This window comes from Anguilla anguilla, chromosome 10, assembly GCF_013347855.1.
Source record: "Anguilla anguilla isolate fAngAng1 chromosome 10, fAngAng1.pri, whole genome shotgun sequence".
Taxonomy (NCBI): Eukaryota; Metazoa; Chordata; class Actinopteri; order Anguilliformes; family Anguillidae; genus Anguilla; species Anguilla anguilla.
The window spans coordinates 29,536,998-29,557,940 of NC_049210.1; the positions used below are offsets into that span (position 1 = coordinate 29,536,998).

The 20,943-nt window shown below is 41.7% G+C and overlaps 1 protein-coding gene and 1 pseudogene across 2 annotated transcripts in view; one reads left to right on the top strand and one right to left on the bottom strand.

Moving 5' to 3' along the window:
* The window catches only part of LOC118207111 (solute carrier family 2, facilitated glucose transporter member 11-like), a 44,905-nt gene extending 32,486 nt beyond the window's left edge, over positions 1 to 12,419 (top strand). For both annotated transcript variants that reach the window (XM_035380430.1, XM_035380431.1), the window contains 7 exons: positions 4,855 to 5,003; positions 5,991 to 6,178; positions 8,965 to 9,075; positions 10,039 to 10,140; positions 10,232 to 10,307; positions 10,614 to 10,741; positions 11,528 to 12,419. In XM_035380430.1, the coding sequence (XP_035236321.1) occupies positions 4,855 to 5,003; positions 5,991 to 6,178; positions 8,965 to 9,075; positions 10,039 to 10,140; positions 10,232 to 10,307; positions 10,614 to 10,741; positions 11,528 to 11,722 (949 nt within the window). In that variant the 3' untranslated portion in view covers positions 11,723 to 12,419. The remainder of the gene's footprint in view (positions 1 to 4,854; positions 5,004 to 5,990; positions 6,179 to 8,964; positions 9,076 to 10,038; positions 10,141 to 10,231; positions 10,308 to 10,613; positions 10,742 to 11,527) is intronic.
* Positions 12,420 to 18,206: 5,787 nt separating this feature from the next.
* LOC118237143 lies at positions 18,207 to 20,943 on the bottom strand (annotated as a pseudogene).

The following is a 20,943-nucleotide window of genomic DNA, read 5'->3' on the forward strand; positions in this document are numbered from 1 at the left end:
ACTTACTTAATTTTATCCTTTTTTCTACTGTTTTGGAAAGTTCTTTGAGTGCCATGTTCTGAAAAGTGCTATATAAATAAAGTTATTATTATTTCAAAGGGTGCAGTATGGGAGCTGGGGTAGAATGACTAGTGAACCAGGTTATATTCTTGCTACTTCCTTAACCTTAACTAAGTTAACCATCCCCAAGGTGAAGCAGGCCATTCGCATTGGAGATTGGTTTGCTTCAAGACCTGAAGAATGCTTATTTCCTTAAACCTATTCAGGAAGGGCACAGGGGCTTTCTCAATTTTGTCTTTGAGTTTTGCATCCTTCTCTTTGGGCTGTCTCTCACCTCTCGCACATTCACCAAGTGCATGGAGGCAGCATTGGACCCACTGAAAGTTCAGGGTATAAGACTTCTCAATTACCTGTATCACTGGTTGGTATGCATGCCCTTTGAGGCTATATATCAGTACGTCACTTGTGTCATGGGGCACCTGCACCACCTAGGGGTCCAAGGCAAAGGTTTGGTGGCAGATGTGTCTCTGTCTCCTCACCCTAATGGCTGCACTAGTACAGATGGTTTCTCTGGGGCTGCTGTTCATGTGCCCAGTCCAGCGTTGCCTCCAGTCCCTGGGACGTTGCCTTTTAAGGCACCAGGAAGTGAAGGTTTTGCAAGCAGCTTCTCGCTGGTGGCAATGTGACAATAACATATTGGCAAGAAGCTGGGGAATGGGGCTTCATCCAAAGTTGGTTCAGTCCATTTGGGATCGTTTTCAATCGCAGTTGTTGATCTCTTCACTTCGAAGGAGTCAGCACAGTTCCCTCTGTTCTTCTACCTGGAACAAGATGACGCACTCTAAGGCAGTGACACAATGGCCCTCCCTCAACTTGCCCCTTGTTTTCCTACATGCTTTTCCCCCATTTGGGCTACTTCTATGACTCCTTCAGAGAATTCTTCTGGTGCTCCTCGTGGCCCACAGTTGGCCTCTCATGCTATGGTTCTCGAGCCTCAGCGATCACTGTGTAATGATGCTATGGGAACTCCCTGTCAGATGGGATCTGCTGTATCGGGCACAGGGCACACTATTGCACCCTTTCCCAGCAAGATCAAACTATGGGTTTAGCCTCTTAGAGGTCCCAATCCCTAACTGATGGACTATCCCAGGCTGTAATGCATAGCCTGCAGAGTGCACAGGCACAGGCACCCTCAACCAGCATAGCATACTCCTATCAGTGGCGCTTCCAGCCTTGGTGGAGATGCAGACAGGAGGATTCCTTGAGGATCTCCTGCTACACTTAGAGGATTTGTGGCAGCAATATTAGTCACTTGCACATCCTTGGGCCCCATTTGAGTCCCTTGACTCTGTTGTCCTGAGGTGGGCTTCCATGAAGAGAGTGTTCCTTTTAGCCATAACATCAGCTAAAAGGGTGGGAGAATTGCAGGCTCTCTCTGTTCAAGAGCGTTCCTGTAGATTAATGCATGAGGGTATGAGGGTGACACTTTGTTCTAACCCAGCCTTTCTCACAAAGTTACTGTCTCCACTTGATCTCAAACAATTAATTGAGCAGTGCCCCTTCTGTCCCGCTCCATAGGGCACAGAGGAGGACCAGAAGCTGTCTCTCCTGTGCCCAGTTAGGGTCTACATAGCTAGGACTGAACATCTCAGGATGGCAGGCAGGCTGTTCCTTTGCCATAAGCCTCAATTTCTTTGTCTACCAACGTCCAAAGCTGTTCCATTGGATTGTAGATGTCGTGGATTTTTATCTTCAACGGAGGCAAATAATTTAGTCAGGTCACAGAGTAATTCAGCAATACAACTTTTATTTGGCCAAATAAGAGAAACCGTTTAAGCACTCATTTCAGAGTTCAAGAAGAGAGTCTCAAACTTCTGTTTACACCTCTCTCCTTTATATCTCTTTCCAACGGCCCTTAGACAGGCCTTGGTATGACAATCACCCCGCCCGCACTCATTTCTGTTTTTCTGAGAAACTGTTGCTTCCCTCAGAAACCTTGACCAAATGCCCAGTTCACTGGTGCTTTGCGGCGGGGGTAGGTGTTCCTTCTTATCAGAACAGCTTGTCCTCTTTTGATATTATACACAGTATATGCAGTTCTCACACGCTATTGATCAAGACATGACGTTTTGCACACAATGGTTATATGCTTATAGCAGATGTTACTTTTAACTATGATTTTACTTCATTTAAAGTGTCACATTTACACATTCATGACTTTCTTAAACGCCCATGGCAAGCTCCCTATTTTGCCCACATTGTTTTCCTCATTTTCACAGGTCATTGCTCTCCAGTACCTTTCCATTGTTCACCTTCAGTTACATACATAGTTTTGTATAAACACATAAAAATACATTTCATTTTGTTAAACACAGTAAGTAAGCTTGTTTTATATCAGAATAGACACAATACAACAAGCTGCTTCAGATGCAAGCACACCCTTGGTAATATGTGCTCACTCTACGAGGGGCATTGTTCCCTAATGGGTGTTGTTCCAGAGTGCATTATTGGTAGATGTTTGTGCAGCAGTAACCTGGTCAACATCCTCTACTGTTACATGGTTTTATTGCCTGAATGTGGCCACCACCACCTCCTCTTTTGGACAGTCAGTCTGCTGGGACTGCTTCAGGACAGCTGAGTCTGTCTTTTTCATACTTGCCATTCCGAATGGGGTGCGGTTGCCTGGCTCTGACACCTGCTAGCCTCACTATTCAGTAGGTGATGTACTTACTTCTTGTCTGTCTACCTGTCGTCTGGCAGGTAGATCTTGGAGGGCGAGCCTCACCCTATAGCATGGTGTTCCTGTATCAGCATTGTTGAACTGAAACCTCTACTTTAGAGTGTCTGCAGCATGCCTTTAAGGATTGTTCAATAGCTCAGTGTCTGGCTGTCTCCATTCCTACGGAGTGTCTAGCTGTTTCAGTCTCTTGTGGGGTATTGCACAGTATACATAGTTCAGCATTTGGTCCGTTCACCGTTTGGCACTGTATATAATTGGTAAGCATCAGCTCTTAGTTGCAGGATGGTATATCTGATTCTTAGCTATTGTCAGCCACCTTGCCACGTTAGCACCTGGTGCCATGGCTAGGGAATTAACAATCCAGTGTCTTGCCATTGCTGTCCCTTTCGACTGTTTTGTAAAATACATGGTTTCACCTATATTGCTGTGGCATTGCACCATAGCTGTGCGATTGTGTGGCTGAGCATTTCCTGCTTCGTCCCTCATGGGTTTGCATGTGTTTTTACAACCGTGGCTCCTTAGCTTCAGGTTGCTGCAAGTGCCTCTGCTATTCTCTATCTACTTTCCAGTGATAGCCTTAGTGTCATGGCCATTAAAATGTATGGTTCAACGTCTGCTGCACCATTCTGACCAGGTTGCATAGCATTTAGATTCACATTTGAAGCTACTTCCTACTGGTGTTGCTCTGTTTGTCCCACCCCAGCCTAGCTTTGGGTTGTTACTCAGCTCAGTGTTTTACTCTGCTTGCTTCTGTCCTTGGGTGACCTAATTGTGGTTCCAGGGACCTGCATCTTTTCCTCGTAATGTGTTGTACAGGGGTGTCCCATACATATGAAATATATATCTGGGTGTTGATATGATCTAGAATGTTTGGTTATATTGTAGCCTTAAGCCGCTTTTCCACCGCATGGTACCGGCTCAACTTGACACGACTTTTTTGGTTTTCCATCGGGAAAAAGTTGTGGATAGTACCTGGTACCTAGTACTTTTTTGGTATCACCTCCGTCGAGGTTCCAAGCGAGCTGAGGCGATACCAAAAGGTGACCTGAAAACACTGCAGACCACTGATTGGTCAGAGCAACGCGTTTCAAGCGGCGTCGTTAGTAATGACCAGCTACATTGACGGGGGTACTGCAGTGGAAAGCGAAGTAGCCTACCTGGTACCAAAAGAGAGTCGAGTTGAGCCGGTACCATGCGGTGGAAAAGTTCTCTGAGGGAGAAAATGTCTTCCCATCAGAGCGTTGCTCTGAAACACATTCATGAAGAGGACGTTTTGCACAGTTCATTGGTTTATATTGCCTAAGGTTAGGGACCCAGCGCATGTGCTAGCAAGCTACAGTGTCTTACAGAGTACCCACGTCACATGCCACCAATGGTGTCATGGTTCCATATATATGCAATATGTATCTGGGTGGAGAGATCTCACTGAGGTATCCAAGGTTACAGCGTAACCAAATGTTTATTTTTGCTTTACATTGAAATTATTTTTGTTTAAAATAGACTCACACTATACCACGGACACACCCTCACACATGCTATTAATATTTATTATTATATTTACGTTTTCAGTAGTATGTGTGAGCGTTCAAATTAGAATAATGTTCCATACGGCACATCATACTCACACATCCATTTTTAACATTACAAATTCAATGTTGTATGAAGTTAAACAAATTGCCCAAATGCATGACTGTCCCCGCTGACGTTCACTTTAAGTGCTCTATGTTATTTCTCTCTCTCGCTCTTTCTCAGTGTGCGTGTGTGTTTTTCACAGATATGGCTCTTTCATGTATGCTCAGTAATGGTTTTAGAAAAATAGAGGGATATGGATTAGTAAATAAATTAAAATAATTTTTAAAAATAAATGTGTTGACTTAGTTTTGAAATTTTGTTCCATAAAGTAGTCCAATGATGTCTTCATTCCATATTATACTATTTGCATGAAGTAATTGGAATTTAAATGTATACAAATCTTAGGCTTAGTATCTCACTTTATTTATCTGTATAGATTCAGTCAATATTCAAAACTTTGTCAGCAAAGAACAGGAAAGCTTGTAATTAGGGATAAGGGTTGATACCGAGGAACAATTTGCCCTTCTGCATTTGTTCCACAGGGAACTGATGGGTAGAGACAACATGTGGCCTTACCTGCTGGCTTTCAGTGGCATCCCTGCTTTACTGCAGTTCCTGACACTTCTCTATTTCCCTGAGGCACCTCGATATACTTACATTGACAAGGGAGATGAGGAGGGCTGCAAGAAAGGTATGTGCATTTCTTAGAAAAGAAACAGAACTGAGTGCTTAGTTGTATGGCCTGGACAGTTTCTCTCTGAGTTGAAAGATACTTCGGATATTTAGAGACATTTAACTGTACAGTGGCAGGTAATGGCAATTCATGGATTTGTTGTTTAAACCAGGAAAATGCACTATAGATAATTCCAAAACAGATGAGTCCTGGAAAAAAGTCTTGTGGACAGATAAGACCAAGATTCACGTGTATCAGTGTGATCGTAAGAGTAAAGTGTGGAGGCCCGTGTCATCTGTGAAATATGGTTTTGACTGTATGGCTGCCACAGGTAGTTGCTCACTTCTCTTAGTTGATGATGTAACTAATCATAGCAGCAGCAGAATTAATTCTGAAGTGTACAGAAGCATCTTATCTGCTGAAGTTCAACCAAATGCCTCCAAACTCATTGGACGGCACTTCATCGTACAGCAACAAGAGAATGATCCCAAACAGTGCTAAAGCAACAAAGCAATTTGTCAAAGCCCAAAACTGGAAAATTCTCAACTAGTCAAGGCATTCACCTGATCTGAATCCAACTGAACCTAAATTTTGTGTGCTGAAAAGAAAACTTAAGGAAACTATTTCCTGAAACAAGCAGGAGCTGAAGATGATGTACAGGCCTGGCAGAGCATCACCTGAGAAGATACTCAGCATCGCATCACCTGGTGATGTCTGTCGGTCACTGGCATCAAGCAGTCATTGCATGCATTCAAAATTAAGACATTGGACATTCAAAATTAAGGTGGGAATTGTATATGTCAGATAAATTTTTAAATTAGAGCCTGTTTGTGGAGCAGGATATGGAGAGGTGAACGCAGAATTAACTTCGGAGGCTGAAGGTATATAATCATGCATAATTTTTGCAAGTCAATCAATGATGTAGTTTTCCCTATATGCAGCAATAAATGTGTGCCATTTTTAATGTTTGTGTGTATCTGCGTGTGTGTATGTGTGTGAGATCAGCTTTAAGATGGCTCTGGGGCAATGATGACATGAAACTGGAGCTGGAAGATATGGCCAAGGATCGCAGCAGTATGCAGGGGCAGAAGGCCAAGACAGTTTGTGATGTTCTGTGCTCACGCTCAGTACGCTGGCAGTTACTTGCTTTGACCATCCCCTGTTCTGCTGTGCAGTTTTCTGGCATCACAGCGGTGAGTGTAAATGGAGTTACTAAGATCTTAATGTACTGCTGGGTTGGGATTATAAAGTGAAGCATGTCAATGTATTTAAATACAAAATTTGAATATAAGGAATGTACATAATAAAAAGGTAATGTTTTGACTGTAGCTACCTTTAAAACAATTTAATTACATTATTTCCTGTCTAAAGCATACTTTGCTATATAGGTAGTGAACATAAATATGGAAAAAAACAAGGTAAAGCTAATTAATAGGTTGTACCACACCCATTTTGAAACTGGCTGCACTCTCCTCAAGTTAAATATTTTGGTCAACTGACCTGCAGTTGCTTGTCCTCACTGTAAATCGGAGATGGGGATATGTGTTAAAATGTATTACAAAAACGTATTAAAATAAAACACAGTAATTTTGAGAATACAAAACTACACTTTAACTGTTTATCATTTACTTTTTGGCGTGAATGTCTGTCCATCCTAGTCAAATAGAAGAGGTTTTGGTAAATAACTTTTCAAATTTGTGGACTTTTGAGAAAGCTGAGTTTCCACATGTCAGTGATGTATTTGTGGACTAAAATTATGACAATTTTTAGTCAATGCTTAGTTTTTTTGATGACAATGATGAAGACAATAATGTGATGAAAAAGCCTTTTTGGAACAATGACTAATTCCTTTTGCATTTCAAATGAGAAAGTATGACGAAACCAAAACAGACACAGACTATTTTTGTTGCAGTTGCTTTGCACACATAAATATATTACAACCAGGACTTGACATTAACACCCACCACTGGCTAAATGCACACAGAATTTGGCAGTGGCGTGTAAATCGTTCACTCTTAGTAGCTTTTTTGGCTGGTGACCTTTTGGCAGCATTTTCTATGAAAAAGTAAATATTGTAGTTCACAAAATGCATCTGAAATAGTTCAGTCTATTCATGGTGATACTACATGATACTACAACTCCCATGACCACTGTGTGGACACTGTGTGCACATTCCATTGGCCATGTGTTTCGCCCTCTCACCCTCTCACCCTCTCACCCTCTCTTCTCCTCAGCGGGAGAAGGTGAACTCAGCCAAAATCAAGCATTCAAAAATGGCGTCTTATACAAAAGTGTGTATAACTTTCCTCATTGTGGCTTCAAAGTGTTTGTTTAGTGACACTCGATGACAGAGGAGAGCACAGATTCATATTCTCTAGTTCTGATCAGAAAACATGGCAGTGATAACAATAATTGCAGCACCAAACACAGAAACTACAATGGTTCCGTAAAATAGCATGAAAATTTAACCAGACAGTTCTGTGAATTGGACAAATGGACGTCCATGATTTCAAAGTCGCTTTAGTTTATTTAGCGCTGCAAAAAAAGAAAAGAATAAAGTAGGCTTGTAGCAGGGTTAAGTTTAACTGGTGGCATATGGAGCGTAAGCCAGCACAGGTGTAATTATTGCCATACCGCCCATACTGGTACTTTGAAATTTCAATTTAAAAATCAAGTAAGAGTAAAAATGAGACTATACAAAAGTGCATCAGCAGAGCTTCAACGCTGATGTTATTAAATGAATATAAGCACCTTACATTCACAAAATGCTCAATACCATCACGTATAGCCCATTCTCCTCACCAGCTTGTAAGCGAGTAATAAAATAATTTTTATTTGCAATGCAAAAATGTGCATGTTTTATCAACATTATTTAAAACTGTGGATGAATGTAGTCTTTATTCTCTGCACTGACACTTTGAGAATATTCACGGCAAAGATCACACCTATATGCAGGGTTAACTCTGGCTTGATAGCTGCAATGGCTTCTGTTCAAATAATTATGCCCAAGCAATGCATAAAGTTACATAGTGTCCAGTTTCCTATATTTATTTAAATCAACCAAGTTTAATCAACTAAAGCTATGAAAACTAATTCATGTTTTATACTTATCTTTATTGTCTTCAAAAAATAAAGCTGCTTTCTGACAGTGATGCTCACACTGCTGCTGGACATTGCTGTATGCACATGTGAAGCAGTGTTCACTTGTGTACAAATAGTAAAATTAGAAAAATGTAAAACAAATCCAAAATTTGTGTTTCGTTTTGTGAGTGTGATGAGTGTTGCTGATAAAATGCATAGGTTCGGTCAAGAAATTCTTGCTGTGACCAATGGTCAGCCTCAGCAACCACATGTTCTCATACTCAACCAATCACGTACATGAATCACTACATGTTCTCTTACCCAACCTATTGCATACACACATCACTACAGGAGGGAAATGTGTCAATTCTGGGACGGTGATTTCCACAGAGAGAGAGAGCACCTACACAGACATAAATGTACATTAATGAAAATCTTCACCTGTCTCCCTCATGGGTTGCTGGAAAAAATAATGAACTAAGACAATAAAGACAAAGCAAACGCTGATGCTTTTCAGCTGACCAGCTCCTCAGCTGGACAGCTAAATGACTTTAATTTTGAGTTTGTCCCTCACAACCAGACTCGCTCGCTCTCGGTGTGCATGCTCCCAGTCCCAGCCCCATACTGTGGAGGAGACCACATTTAAGCACCTGGTTGATTGAATAACACAACCCAGCTGTGTGGGCTCACTCCACCTCTAGGTGCAGCAGAGACTACTTTGACTTTCTGTTGGATTGAACGCCACACCATTTTCTCTGAATATGGTATTTGGATTAGGGTATACCCCTTTTATATACTTTCCCCTCAACATAATTTTAGCTGAACAGAACACAATGGTTAACAGAACATTAGGTCCAGCAATATGTTACCCATCTCCCATGTTTTCCCCATTCAACAGCTGTACTTCTATGCATTTGATATATTTCGTCAAACTGGGGTGCCAGAGGATCAGATGCACTACCTGTCCATTGGGATTGGTGCCACGGAGCTCGTTTCCATCATTCTCTGTGTAAGTAGTAATAGACCCACAAAAGGAACATAATCAAAGTGGTATGTTCTTACTCTTGGAAGGATTTTTGTAAGAAGGCACATTGTCTTCATGAAGTGGCCCATATATTAAGGATGCAAAGGCAGGCAAAAGCACAGATTAAAAAGAGATGTCCAAATTAGTTTTGGTATTTTTAACAACTGCAACAAGCCTGCAAGAGTTTTACCAAAATAATTTTTACAACACTGCAGTCTTACTGGAAGTCCATTTCCATCCTAGCCTTTAAAAGTAAAGTCTCCATCAATCCTATTGTCTTCACAAAAACTGTATTACAGCAAATGCACCACAGGCGGATATGTGAGATTTGAGACCGGAAAAGCAGTTTGTAGAAGGAATGAAATTTGTAGCCATTCAATACCAGCGGATGAAGCTAGGAGAAGGAGAAAGGTGACCAATCATGTTTTCTAATGGCTCAAAACAGTCAAATGAATAACCTTTTCATAAACAAGAAATATGGCTATTCTTTTCTTCTCCTTCAGTCAGATGAAAATCACTTGCCATTTTTAGTCAAATATCTTGTATTTGTTAAGAGTGTATTTAAAGCATGAATGGTACAGAGTACAGAATGTGAAAATGGCATTCTTCTGTTAGGAGCCTGTTGGCCATACCTGCAGTGGTGAAGTCTCACCAGGTTTGGACCAGGTTCTCAAGTTTTATTTAGGCTATAACTTATAGGTTCAGAAACTGGTATGGAAACATAATGAGTTACATAATCTGGTGTAGCATAACCTGTGTTTTGGACATGGTAACAATTGAAATAGCACTGCTCTTCTTTGTACTGTTTCATAAAAAAAAAACATTTGTGCTGTACAAGGTTATACAAACAAATTTCAAGTTCAGCAGGAAAGGTAATCACACTACTTTTGATTATAATTATGATTCTCTGAATTCATTTTCCCTTTGTTTGCTTTGTTACTGTTTCAGTCACTGTTGATAGACCGTACAGGCCGGAAGAAGCTGATGGGTTTTGGCTACCTCCTAATGGGAATGTTAATGTCACTGTTGACAGTCACGTTGTATTTCAAGGTAACACTCTTAAACATCCAGCATTTACCTTCACAGTTTTAAAGATCATAATGGAATTTTTTTCATGCCAATTTTTTTCCTGTCTCTGTAGGATTATTACCCCTGGGTCTCAGGCCTTAACATAAGCCTTGTGTTTTGTGTTATCTGTGTTTATGGACTTGGGCCAGGTAAAGAATACAATTACTATACTTGTAATAATGTTAAGTAATCTAACATAATAGCCCATGGGAATTCTGATAACCTGTTATAATAAGTACATTTTAAGCATTAACTACAAGTACTCATGTGAATAGAAAGTTTACAGAAAGTCATCCCATGGTAAAAATCAAATCCATACCAAATATGAAATAGAAAATGATTGTGGTGTTTTCTATGAATTACTGTAAAATAAAGGGATGAGAAGTGTAGGATATTTAGAAATCTTCTTATTAACACCAAACAAGAACTGATTGTATATTCCTTGCCTGTTTCAGCTGGTGTCTCCATGACCCTCCCAGCTGACCTCTTCCTGCAAGCCTGGCGTCCCTCTGCTTTTGTCATCAGTGGCACCATTTGCTGGGTTAGCCAATTCCTCATTGGGATGTGCTTCCCTTACATAGTGGTAAGAGATCGTCCATCCGTATCCATATTGGACATTCATCTAAACTGAAATAAATGAGGAAAGGCTGGTTCAGACTCAAAAACTCAATGATTAATTTGTTCAGGACTTCCTTAAGCCATTTTCTCCATTCAATAAACAGAATTAATTCCAATGACATTTAAGTAAGGTATTCTTACCATATAAAGGATTCCGTAGAAATTCTGTAGTAAATCATTCAATAAAGCAAAACATTGCACTGTTAGCACTACAAGTGAAAATATAATTCATCCTGTAGAGTTGGAAGATCCAATACAACTCCATACAAATGCATTGCCTAAATAGCTAGCATATGTGATAAGCATTCATCCATTCATGTGTGTGGCACATTCATAAGGTCACCAAAATAAACACAAATGTGGCAGCATTTGTGTTTAAATCAGGTCTGAGTCATAACTCCACTTGATTTTTAACTTAATTATGACTCTTTTTTTAAATTGTCATGAATACTATAGACCATATTTGAATCATAAACACCATTTTTAATCAATTTCAGCTAAAAGTTTTAAGCTTAAAAATGTCAAAATGTGAAATCTAAATCAACATTTGGGACTTACACTAATGCTCAGGCATATTTGAACTGCTGTTTTCATCAAAATGATGCTCCTAGTCATATATTTGCTCAACAAAATATTTCAAAAAAGGAATAGATTAAATGAAATTACTATTCGGATAGTTTCTCCATTGTTCCATTATTATGCGTATTGGTCACACTAATGTCACGTGGTATTTCCTTCTGTATTTATGCAGGACAGCTTTGAAGAGTTGTGTTTCCTGATCTTTGTGGCGTACTGCATCTTCAGTGGTGCTTTCTTGCTCTACTTCATCCCAGAGACTAAGGACAAGACCATGGTGGAGATTATGGAGGACTTCAACAAACTCAATTTCAAGGGCATGGAATCCAATATTGACATGAAAGACTTTGTACTTGCAACAAAGCTATGAGTTAGGTCCAGGCAGACTTGTACCTTGCACTCCACTTTAAAACCTAAGTATGTATAATTTGTGAAAGTTCACTGATGTCATAATAAGCAAATAAAAGAAGTGCACAGAGATCTTATTTCTCTCAAATTTTGCCCACAAATTTGTATATATCACTGTTAGCTAGCATTTCTCCTTTGTCAAGTTAATCCATCTCCTGCACAGGTGTGGTATATCAAGATGCAGAGATGTTCCTTATGATGAGGTCAATGAAAGGCCACCCTAAAATGTTGAGTTTTTTGTTGTTCAACACCATGTCACAGATGCCTCAAGAGTTAAGAGATCATTCAAATTGGCATGGTAACTGCAGGAATGTCCGGTAGAGCTGTTGCCAGAGTAATGGGTGTTCATTTCTCCACCATAAGCCGCCTCCAGTTTTGTAAGTTTGTCCAACAGGCCTCACAACCGCAGACCACGTGTAACCACGCCAGCCCAGGACCGTCACATCAGACTTCTGAAGCCTAGATAATGAGCACTACACTACATACCTGATTATCTATATCTCTTCAAGCGATAGATGGCCTAATATAACACTCTTCATAAATTTCATTGATATCAGACAAACAGACCGATTTACGCCTCTAATTACTCATTTGTTAAACAAAAGGTGCCTGCAGGGTGAATGGAGATCTCCAAATAAAATTTATTTAAATTAATTTCACTTGCTTTCTTGCAAATCATTGAGCTAATATAAAAATGTTTATGGGTTTTTACACGAATATGTGGTTGTTTAACATTTAAAAGCCTGTGTTTCGATTACTTCTGTTACTTCGCACAACAACCTAAGTTTATACAATAATGAAACAATAGGCCTAGGCTATGTTGCAAAACTATTTTCTTCTAATAAAGTACTCAGCTGGATCAATTCCAACAGTTGTATTTTTAAATTGTATCGTTTTTGTTACCGTATATAGGCAAATTATTTAGGTTTTTTATTTATTTTGGATTTATTACCATTTTAAAATTGTTGCACACGTGAAAACACTTGTTTTCTTTGACCACTGCTCAGTGAAGATACAGAACCTGTGAAGACGGCCACAGACTAAAGCACAGCTGGTTACAATAGCCCAGTCAACTCTTTTGTGAGAGACGTGTGAAGTAGTTTTTGTTTGTTTAATCACCCTAGTTACCGTTTTCATACTAAAAACAGACTTTTGCTGAAGGAATTGTGCTGTTTGCGCTTTTAGCTGCATTTTTAGATGCTATACCTTCATTTAGGTCAGGGAGCAACAGGCGCATAATTGTAAAGCGTCACATGCCCAACATTTTAAGCACAGGCATGAAAATGCATCCATCTCTGCGCTGCACTGTCCTTTAAATGACATGCCAGTTTGGGGTCTCTCCACTGAACTGTACAGACCTAATAAAAAGAAATTGGAACTGGTAACATTGGTCTGGCCCAGCCATCAGTTAGAAAAAATATGCAGCCAAAACTGCTCGTTTGCGATGGAAATGTTGAATTGTCAGGGGTGGACAGTAACGAAGTACATTTACTTGAGTACAGTACTTAAGTACATTTTTCGAGTATCTGTACTTTACTTGAGTATTTATTTTTTTGGAAACTTATGACTTTTACTCCACTACATTTGAAAGATAAATATTGTACTTTTGACTCCACTACATTTCTATGAAGGTTGTCGTTACTCATTACTTTGAAGCATAGCTTTGAAGTCAACAGTTGAATTTTTTTTTATTTTCTAAAATACGATTGGCCATACGCTGTGTTCCTCACAGGAGAAAAACCAATCACAGTAGCCTACTCCTAATACGCTGTCGGTCAAGTTCAAAGTGCTTGCTTGTTGCACCAGTGGTTGAACAGTTCAATTTGAACTTGGCGGCGGTAATTATGGCGACGGCAGAAAATAAGGATGATTCTTCGCCACCAAAGCACCCATGGCCATATCTCAAGTCCATGTTTGAGATTTATGAAATTCAAAAAGATTCATATCGTTTTAAATGTTTGCTCTGCTTACCGCGCACGAACTACATCTCTGCATTCAAAAACTCGCCGTCCAACCTGAAAAAGCATGTCAAGGTATGTAAACGTTAGCTAACGGTAGCCCGTTTGCTAATTATGAAGTTGTCTGAGCTTGTAGTGGTTGCAGTTGTTATGCTAGGATTGGTCAAATGAAATTTTATGGAATTATATATAGGCTATACAGCCTAGGCTACTCGCTGAAACTGCCTATTTGAGGAGAGCTGGCTATATATGATAGTATTGAGTAGCCTATTTTGTGGATTAATTGTATTGATACTCAAGGAAAATCATAGGAAGATTCCGCCACTGCTTAGTGATTAAAACGGATTTTTCTAAATCGCATTTATCATTTAATCTCCCTAACACAATGCGAAGAAGCTGTGTCCCTTTCCATTTGATTAGTCAGATGTTTGCATGCTTGTTAATCACTGAAAATTAATTAAAACAGTTTCAGATCAATGATTAGTTTAAAGGAAAGCTTTGCGCCTCACCAGTTTAAGAAAGATGGATAAAGGAGGAAAAAGTGAGGACAAGAGGAGGATGACCGATTATTTTCGTGGGTAAAAAAAATTCTCAGCATTAATGACACTCAATGAACTTGAAATATATTATGTAAAAGCTTCAATAGTATAGCATCAATAGTATACATTCTTTTTAAAACATTGTTTTTCTTAAGCACAATTATGTGCACAATACATTAAAGATACAACTATTTTGAGCTGAGACATTCATTGGTTTGTACCTTTTTTCACCCATCTCCCACCGGATCTCAGGGTCCACCCACCTCCCAAATCCCAATTTAACCCCTGTCTATCATGTGTTGCTATCTAATAACAGTAAAAATGCATCTGTAAATAAGCTTCTGTAAATGCATCATAGAAACAATACAACAGTGCGTTGGCATTAAAAATAAAATGTACTTTTGAATACTTAAGTATTTTTAAAAGCAAGTACTCCAGTACTTTAACTCAAGTTAAAAAAAAATTGACTGAACAACTTTCACTTGTAGTGGAGTAATATTTGACCAGGGGTATCTATACTTTGACTCAAGTAATGAAGTTGTGTACTTTGTCCACCACTGTGAATTGTCACCGTGGTTTCTTAATTACGGTGAAAAGGGAGAAGTGATAGTTAATACTTGTTTGTGATAGTTAGTACGCTAGCTGGCAAGTATTAATAAAAACATTTGTCATTTTTTTAGGAGTTGGGTGAACATATGGATGTTAAACAAACAAACTCAATAATATAGGCCAAGTCTGGCAGAATGACTTAAAATGTAGGAAAGTTTGCTGGAGTTTTGCTTGTCTTCACACACCCACTGCCTCACAATAGCCAAGTGCTGATAAGGAATGCAGATGAGCGAATATGTCTGTCTCTCCTCTGGCAGGCTATTTAGCAATGGAACGATCCAACATCAAACATTAACAGTGGAATAAATTATATTCACACTTTAGGCTATTGTAGGATACAGTGCTACCGAAGATAAATTGACGATACATTTGCACAAGCCAATATATTTGAGGAAAAATTATTTTAATGATATTGAACAACAACAGACCACAGATATTGGGATGAAATTTGCTCCAATGAAATTACAAAGGTCTACATACAGTAGCTCAAATGCATGTCAGAGGAGAGAGCGAGACATTCGCACCTGGCCGTTACCGAAACCTGCTTTGTCATGTATTATCATTTTAAAATCATTGCACACTTTGACCTCTGTCAGTAAAATCTGTTGAATAATTAATAACAACTATTTTTATTCAACATATAATATCTATGGCAAGCCCTTTTAACATATAATAGCTTGTCCAGATTCACATTACAGATATCTGTAATTCATTTATGACTAGTCAAAATGCTAATTTAGATATCTCTAATTAAAAGATATCTCTAATTACATTTTGACTAGTCAAAACGCTAATTGAATATATCTCTAATTGCATTTTGACTAGTAATATTTCGCCATTAAGTTATATGGAACTCCAATTAAAGATATCAACAATTCACTTTCGACTATCTGAAACGTGAATTCCAGATATCCATTTAAATTATGACTAGTCGTAACTCAGATTTGAGATATCTTCAGTTTAGTTATGACTAGTTATAATTCCAATTAAATATATTTTTAATTCCTTGTTATTGAAGATATCTAGATCTTTTTTGATATCTGAAACTAAGATATTACTAGTCAAAATACAATTGTAGATATCTTTAACTGGAGTTATGACTAGTCAAAACTGAAGTGGAGATATCTCGAATTTGAGTTATTACTAGTCATAAGTCCTTTTAAAATATCTACAAGAAATTATGGATAGCTTGAAACGAGACCAATCTTATTTTGGAGATATCTTCAATTATCATTCTGACTAGTCAAAATGTAGTTGTAGATATGAAAAACCGACTCCTTGTACGAATTTCCTCATTCTACTAATGCAGCAACCACCATGTTAGACCAATAACTTGAACCAGAGTCAAGCGTCTTTGTCAGGGTTTTCAATGCTGCGGCCCGTGCGAGAAATGAGCTGTTAACTTTACTGTCTAAAACAAGACGACTGTTTCGCCCCATCTCTTTCCATTTCCTGGCATTTTCTTACTTTTATAGAGAACAGCAACCGCCATTTCTCAAACCATAATTGATCACACCAGGTTTGCGAAACAGTACATTTACATAATATTTTATTTGGCAAATGCTTTTATCCAAAGCGTTGTGCAATAAGTGTATACCGAAGGTAGTTGGAAAAACTACAGAACATAGGTCTGACATGGTCCGTAGCTGATAAAGTATCAGCTACCCCGAGCCATGAACATAGCTACTTCAAACAGTAAGCATAAAGCCCAATATCCATTGTGAAGCCTTGCATCACAGTCACGTTAGGCACAGCAGATTTGACTAGGAATACTTCAGATTTAGAAGCTCTGTGGATTACCTTATTTTTATTAACAAGCCCTTTTTGAAAGCACTGCGAACGAAGACATCGGAGAAGTCAAATAGGCTGAGCAATGGTTGGTTAAAAACTTTAGGTTGCTCACGTAACCCCGGTTCTCTGAAATATCGAGTGGAGAGATCCACCTATGTGGAATGACATCCGGTCATGACTTCTCAGAATTGCACCAAGTCTGGCTCTGACAGACAGTAGCGCGTCCAATGCTACAGGAGGCACCGCCCTCCTGTAAGAGCATATAGGACACTGCAGCGCTACTACTCATCAGTGAACATATTCGCTTCTCGTGCGCGGCAAGCAGGGCAGTCTTGATGGATCTCTCCACTCAATGTTTCAGAGAACCGGGGTTACGTGAGTAACCTAAAGTTCTCTTTCACCATCTCGCTTCAAGATCCACCATATGGGGAGATATGGACAACTCCCAGATTGCCCTATGCTCACAGCTGAGAAACTGTCAGGCCAGCAAAGCATGTCTGTCACATCCCATGTAAGGAAGTACTAAACACAAAGCAGGTGAGGGGAGATGCGTGAGCTTTACACAGAGCTCACCCACAGAGCTGCGTGGGCTACCGGAGTCCTGGTGACGTCTAGGCGGTATGTAGAGGTATGTAGAGAAGCCCAGCCTGCAGCTAAACAAATCTCCTGCACGGAGACCCCACGGAATAGGCCCCATGATGCAGTCATGCCCCTCGTAGAATGAGCCCTCAGGCCCAAAGGGGGGTGTTATTCCCTTTGAGTCATATGCCATAGCAATAGAATCCACAAGCTGCTTAGAGATGGCTTTTCCTTTGCAGGGTGGGCCCCAGGCGACAAAGAGCTGGTCGCTCTTTCTGAAAGCCTTAGTCCTTGTCATATACGTGTGGAGAGCACGCACAGGACATAGCATATGCAGCCTTTGATCCTCTTGAAAGGAGTAAGGCGGTGGGTGAAAAGCAGCAAACTCCAACACTGCACATGTGAAAGCTGGGAAGCTTTTAGGCTTGAAGGCTGGATTGGGCTTAAGGTAAACCCTATCCATATTAAGGGAGAACATTGCGCACGAGGGATGCACTGAGAGTGCATGGAGGTCACTGACTCGCTTAGCCGAAGCTAGAGCTAGCAGCAATGCTGTCTGAGAGACAGCAATTTTAACTCTATCTCATTTATAGGCTCGAATGGCTGTAGAGACAGAGCCTCCAGCACCAATGATAATCCCAAGAAGGGATGTGCTTTTTAGCAACAGGTAGAGAACGGCGAGCCCCCTTCAAAAACCTGCGAATGAGGGGGTGTTGCCCCACTGCATAGTCTGTGAAACCAACATGACAAGCAGTGATAGCTGCCAGGTAGACCTTAATGGTTGAAAAGGATTTCCTTTTATCCATAAGGTCCTGTAAAAAGTACAGCACATCAGTAACAGAGCACTGGTAAGGCACTGACTGACGAGAGGCACACCATCCTTCAAATACCTGTTACTTATTTTCATAAAGTGACTTGGTAGAGGGCGCTCTCGCGCATTGGATGGTAGCAGCAACACGAGAGGGGACCCCTAACGCAATAAGGTTATACCTCTCACAGGTCAAGCCCAAAGAGCTATTTGCTCCGGGCGGGGGTGGTGTATTTCCCTGTTCGCCTGAGACAGTAGGTCCGTGTGTAATGGGAGTGCACATGGCTGTGCATAAAGGAGAGGGATAATCTCTGCCAGCCATGGCGATTTCAGCCACCTGGGTACTATCAGGATCAGTGTCAAGCTCTGTTCTCTCACTCTGAGTAGGGAGTGGGAGAGATGAGAGCGAGGGGAGGAAACGCATAAAGGAGCACATCGGGCCATGGGTGGGCCAGTGCGTCCACGCCGAGAGGCGCGTTCTCCTCTCGTAATGAGAAATACATAGGACAGTGGGCATTTTCGTGTGAGGCGAAGAGATCTATGGCCACACGGCCGAATCTCTGCCACAGCATTTCCAGAATCTGGGGATGCAGCCGCCATTCCCCGTAAAGTGGGTTTCCCCTTGACAACAGAACCACGCCCGTGTTCAGAATGCCTGGAACATGGGTCGCGCGTATCGACAGAAAGTGACGGCTGCTCCAGACCAGCAGTCTGTAGGCTAGACAGTGGAGCTGGGGGGAGCACATGCCACCTTGCCGATTTACATATGCAACCGCAGTCGTGTTGTCGCAGCGGATTAGCACATGATGTCCCCTTAGACGGGAGATAAAATATCTGAGAGCAATCCAAATGCTTAGTAGCTCCAGATAATTGATGTGAGCTGAGCGTAGCTGGATCGGCCACATCCCATTCACAATACGTCCCTCCTGAGTGACACCCCACCCAGAGAGGGACGCGTCTGTTGTCACGACTTTCCCCATGAAAACGATCCCGAGAGGGGTTCCCTGAGTGTAAAAGTCCGTGTTTTCCCAGTGACGCAGCGTTTGGTAGCACTTGCATGTCACCGAGAGGCGGCGGAGATCGCCCACGGGGCTGAGGTGGAGGGATGAAATCCACCTCATAAAGCCCCTCATTCTTAATAGACCTAGCGGGAGGATCTGAGAGGCTGAAGCCATCAGCCCTTGCAGCCTGAGGTATGTGCGATGCTGTACTCTCGAGCCCGGAGAAAGACAGACTCTGAGTGATAAAATGCGGTCTGCTGATAGCCAAGCTCGCATCGACACAGAGTTTGGGTCAAATCCCAAGAACGTTACATTCTGGGATGGAGAGAGATTGCTCTTGGAGAGGTTCACTCTGAAACCAAGAGACGACAGATGTGTCATAACTAGCTGTGTGTCCTGCACAACTCTGACTTTCGAATTGGCGATGATGAGCTAATCGTCGATATAAGTCAGAATTCTGACTCCCATTAGTCTCAACGGAGGCAGACCCGCCCCTACACAAAGACAGAACACCCGTGGGCTTAGGGAGAGGCTGAAGGGTAGAACTGTGTATTCGTAGCAAACACCGCGATGGGCGAAGCAGAGAAATTTTGTGTGAGGGGGGTAGATGCCTACGTGGAAAAAGGCATCATTCAGATTGATTAATGTGAACCAATCGTTCTGACGTATTGAGCGTAGAAAAGTGCTGTACGTTAACATTTTGAAGTTGTATTGCCTCAAATGTTTGTTTAGCACCCTGAGATCCAAAATCGGATGTAAGGAGCCGTCTTTCTTTGGAACCAAGAAGTAGCGAGAATAAAAGCCGTGTTGGGCTTGATTTTGCGGAACCACACGGATCGCCCCTTTGTGTAAGAGAGATTTCCTCCTCTAAAACATGGGCTATACTCTCTTTGGTTCGAGAGTAAATGACTCCATTGAAACGTGGTGGTTTCACTCTGAACTGGAGTCTGAAGCCTCATGAGTGTCCCTGCCGGTGGGTACCGCTGAGAAATTTGGCTGGGTGAGGCCAAATTGAATAATGGTTTCGGCGTTCCACCTAGTGGCGAAACCAGGGGAGGCCTTGTGTGTTTAAGAGAATCTTTTCACACATTTTTTTTTTTCCAGAGCAGAAACCTTTATTAGAAATGGCCTGGTGTTGTGCACACTGAATGTGGGTAACACTGCCTGTGTGGCAGAGTCTCCCTCTCGGGGCACTGAGAGGGGGGACTGAGGCTGGGGGACACGGGAACTGGTGCCCTGACCACAGTGAACATAGGGGTGGGGACCCCTGGGGGGGAGGGTTCATCCCCCTGAACTTGAAGTCTCCTCTTCTTGAAGCGGGGACACGAACATGTGTCCACGGGGCTGGTTACCCCAGAACATGGACTTAGCCCCCCCCGGAGGGGAAGCTGGCCAGGCAGGCCGCTTCTGCTTGGGGTCAGCGGGGGTGGGTGATGGTTTCTTCACTGTGGCTTGGGAGGGGGGTTACCCTACTGTCCTAGGGATTTCCCTTGGGGCTTGGTTCTGCCCTGGCCCGGTTGGGCATGGCGGTTCACAACCGGAGGCTGTGGGGGCTGTGTGGGAGGCGGCGGCTGAGGCGTAGCTCTGCGGGGGAGGCAGAGTTTGAAGGCCTCATCCTCTTTCTTTTTATCTTTGCACCACTGCTGCATGAGTGTCAGCGCAGGGCCGTAAAGAGGCTGACCTGGCTCAACTGGGGCACCTGCGATGCGCCTCTTCTCACTGTTGGGCAGACCAGAGAGATTAAGCCACAGGGCCTGCTCACCAGCTACAGCCAGGGCCATGGAGCGACCACAGGCCTGGACACACTGGCGAGCATTGTGCAGAACCAGGTCGTTAATAATGACAATCTCTTGCCACAGTAAGGGGGAAGGGCTCCCCTTCTCGAGCTGTTTCCCCAT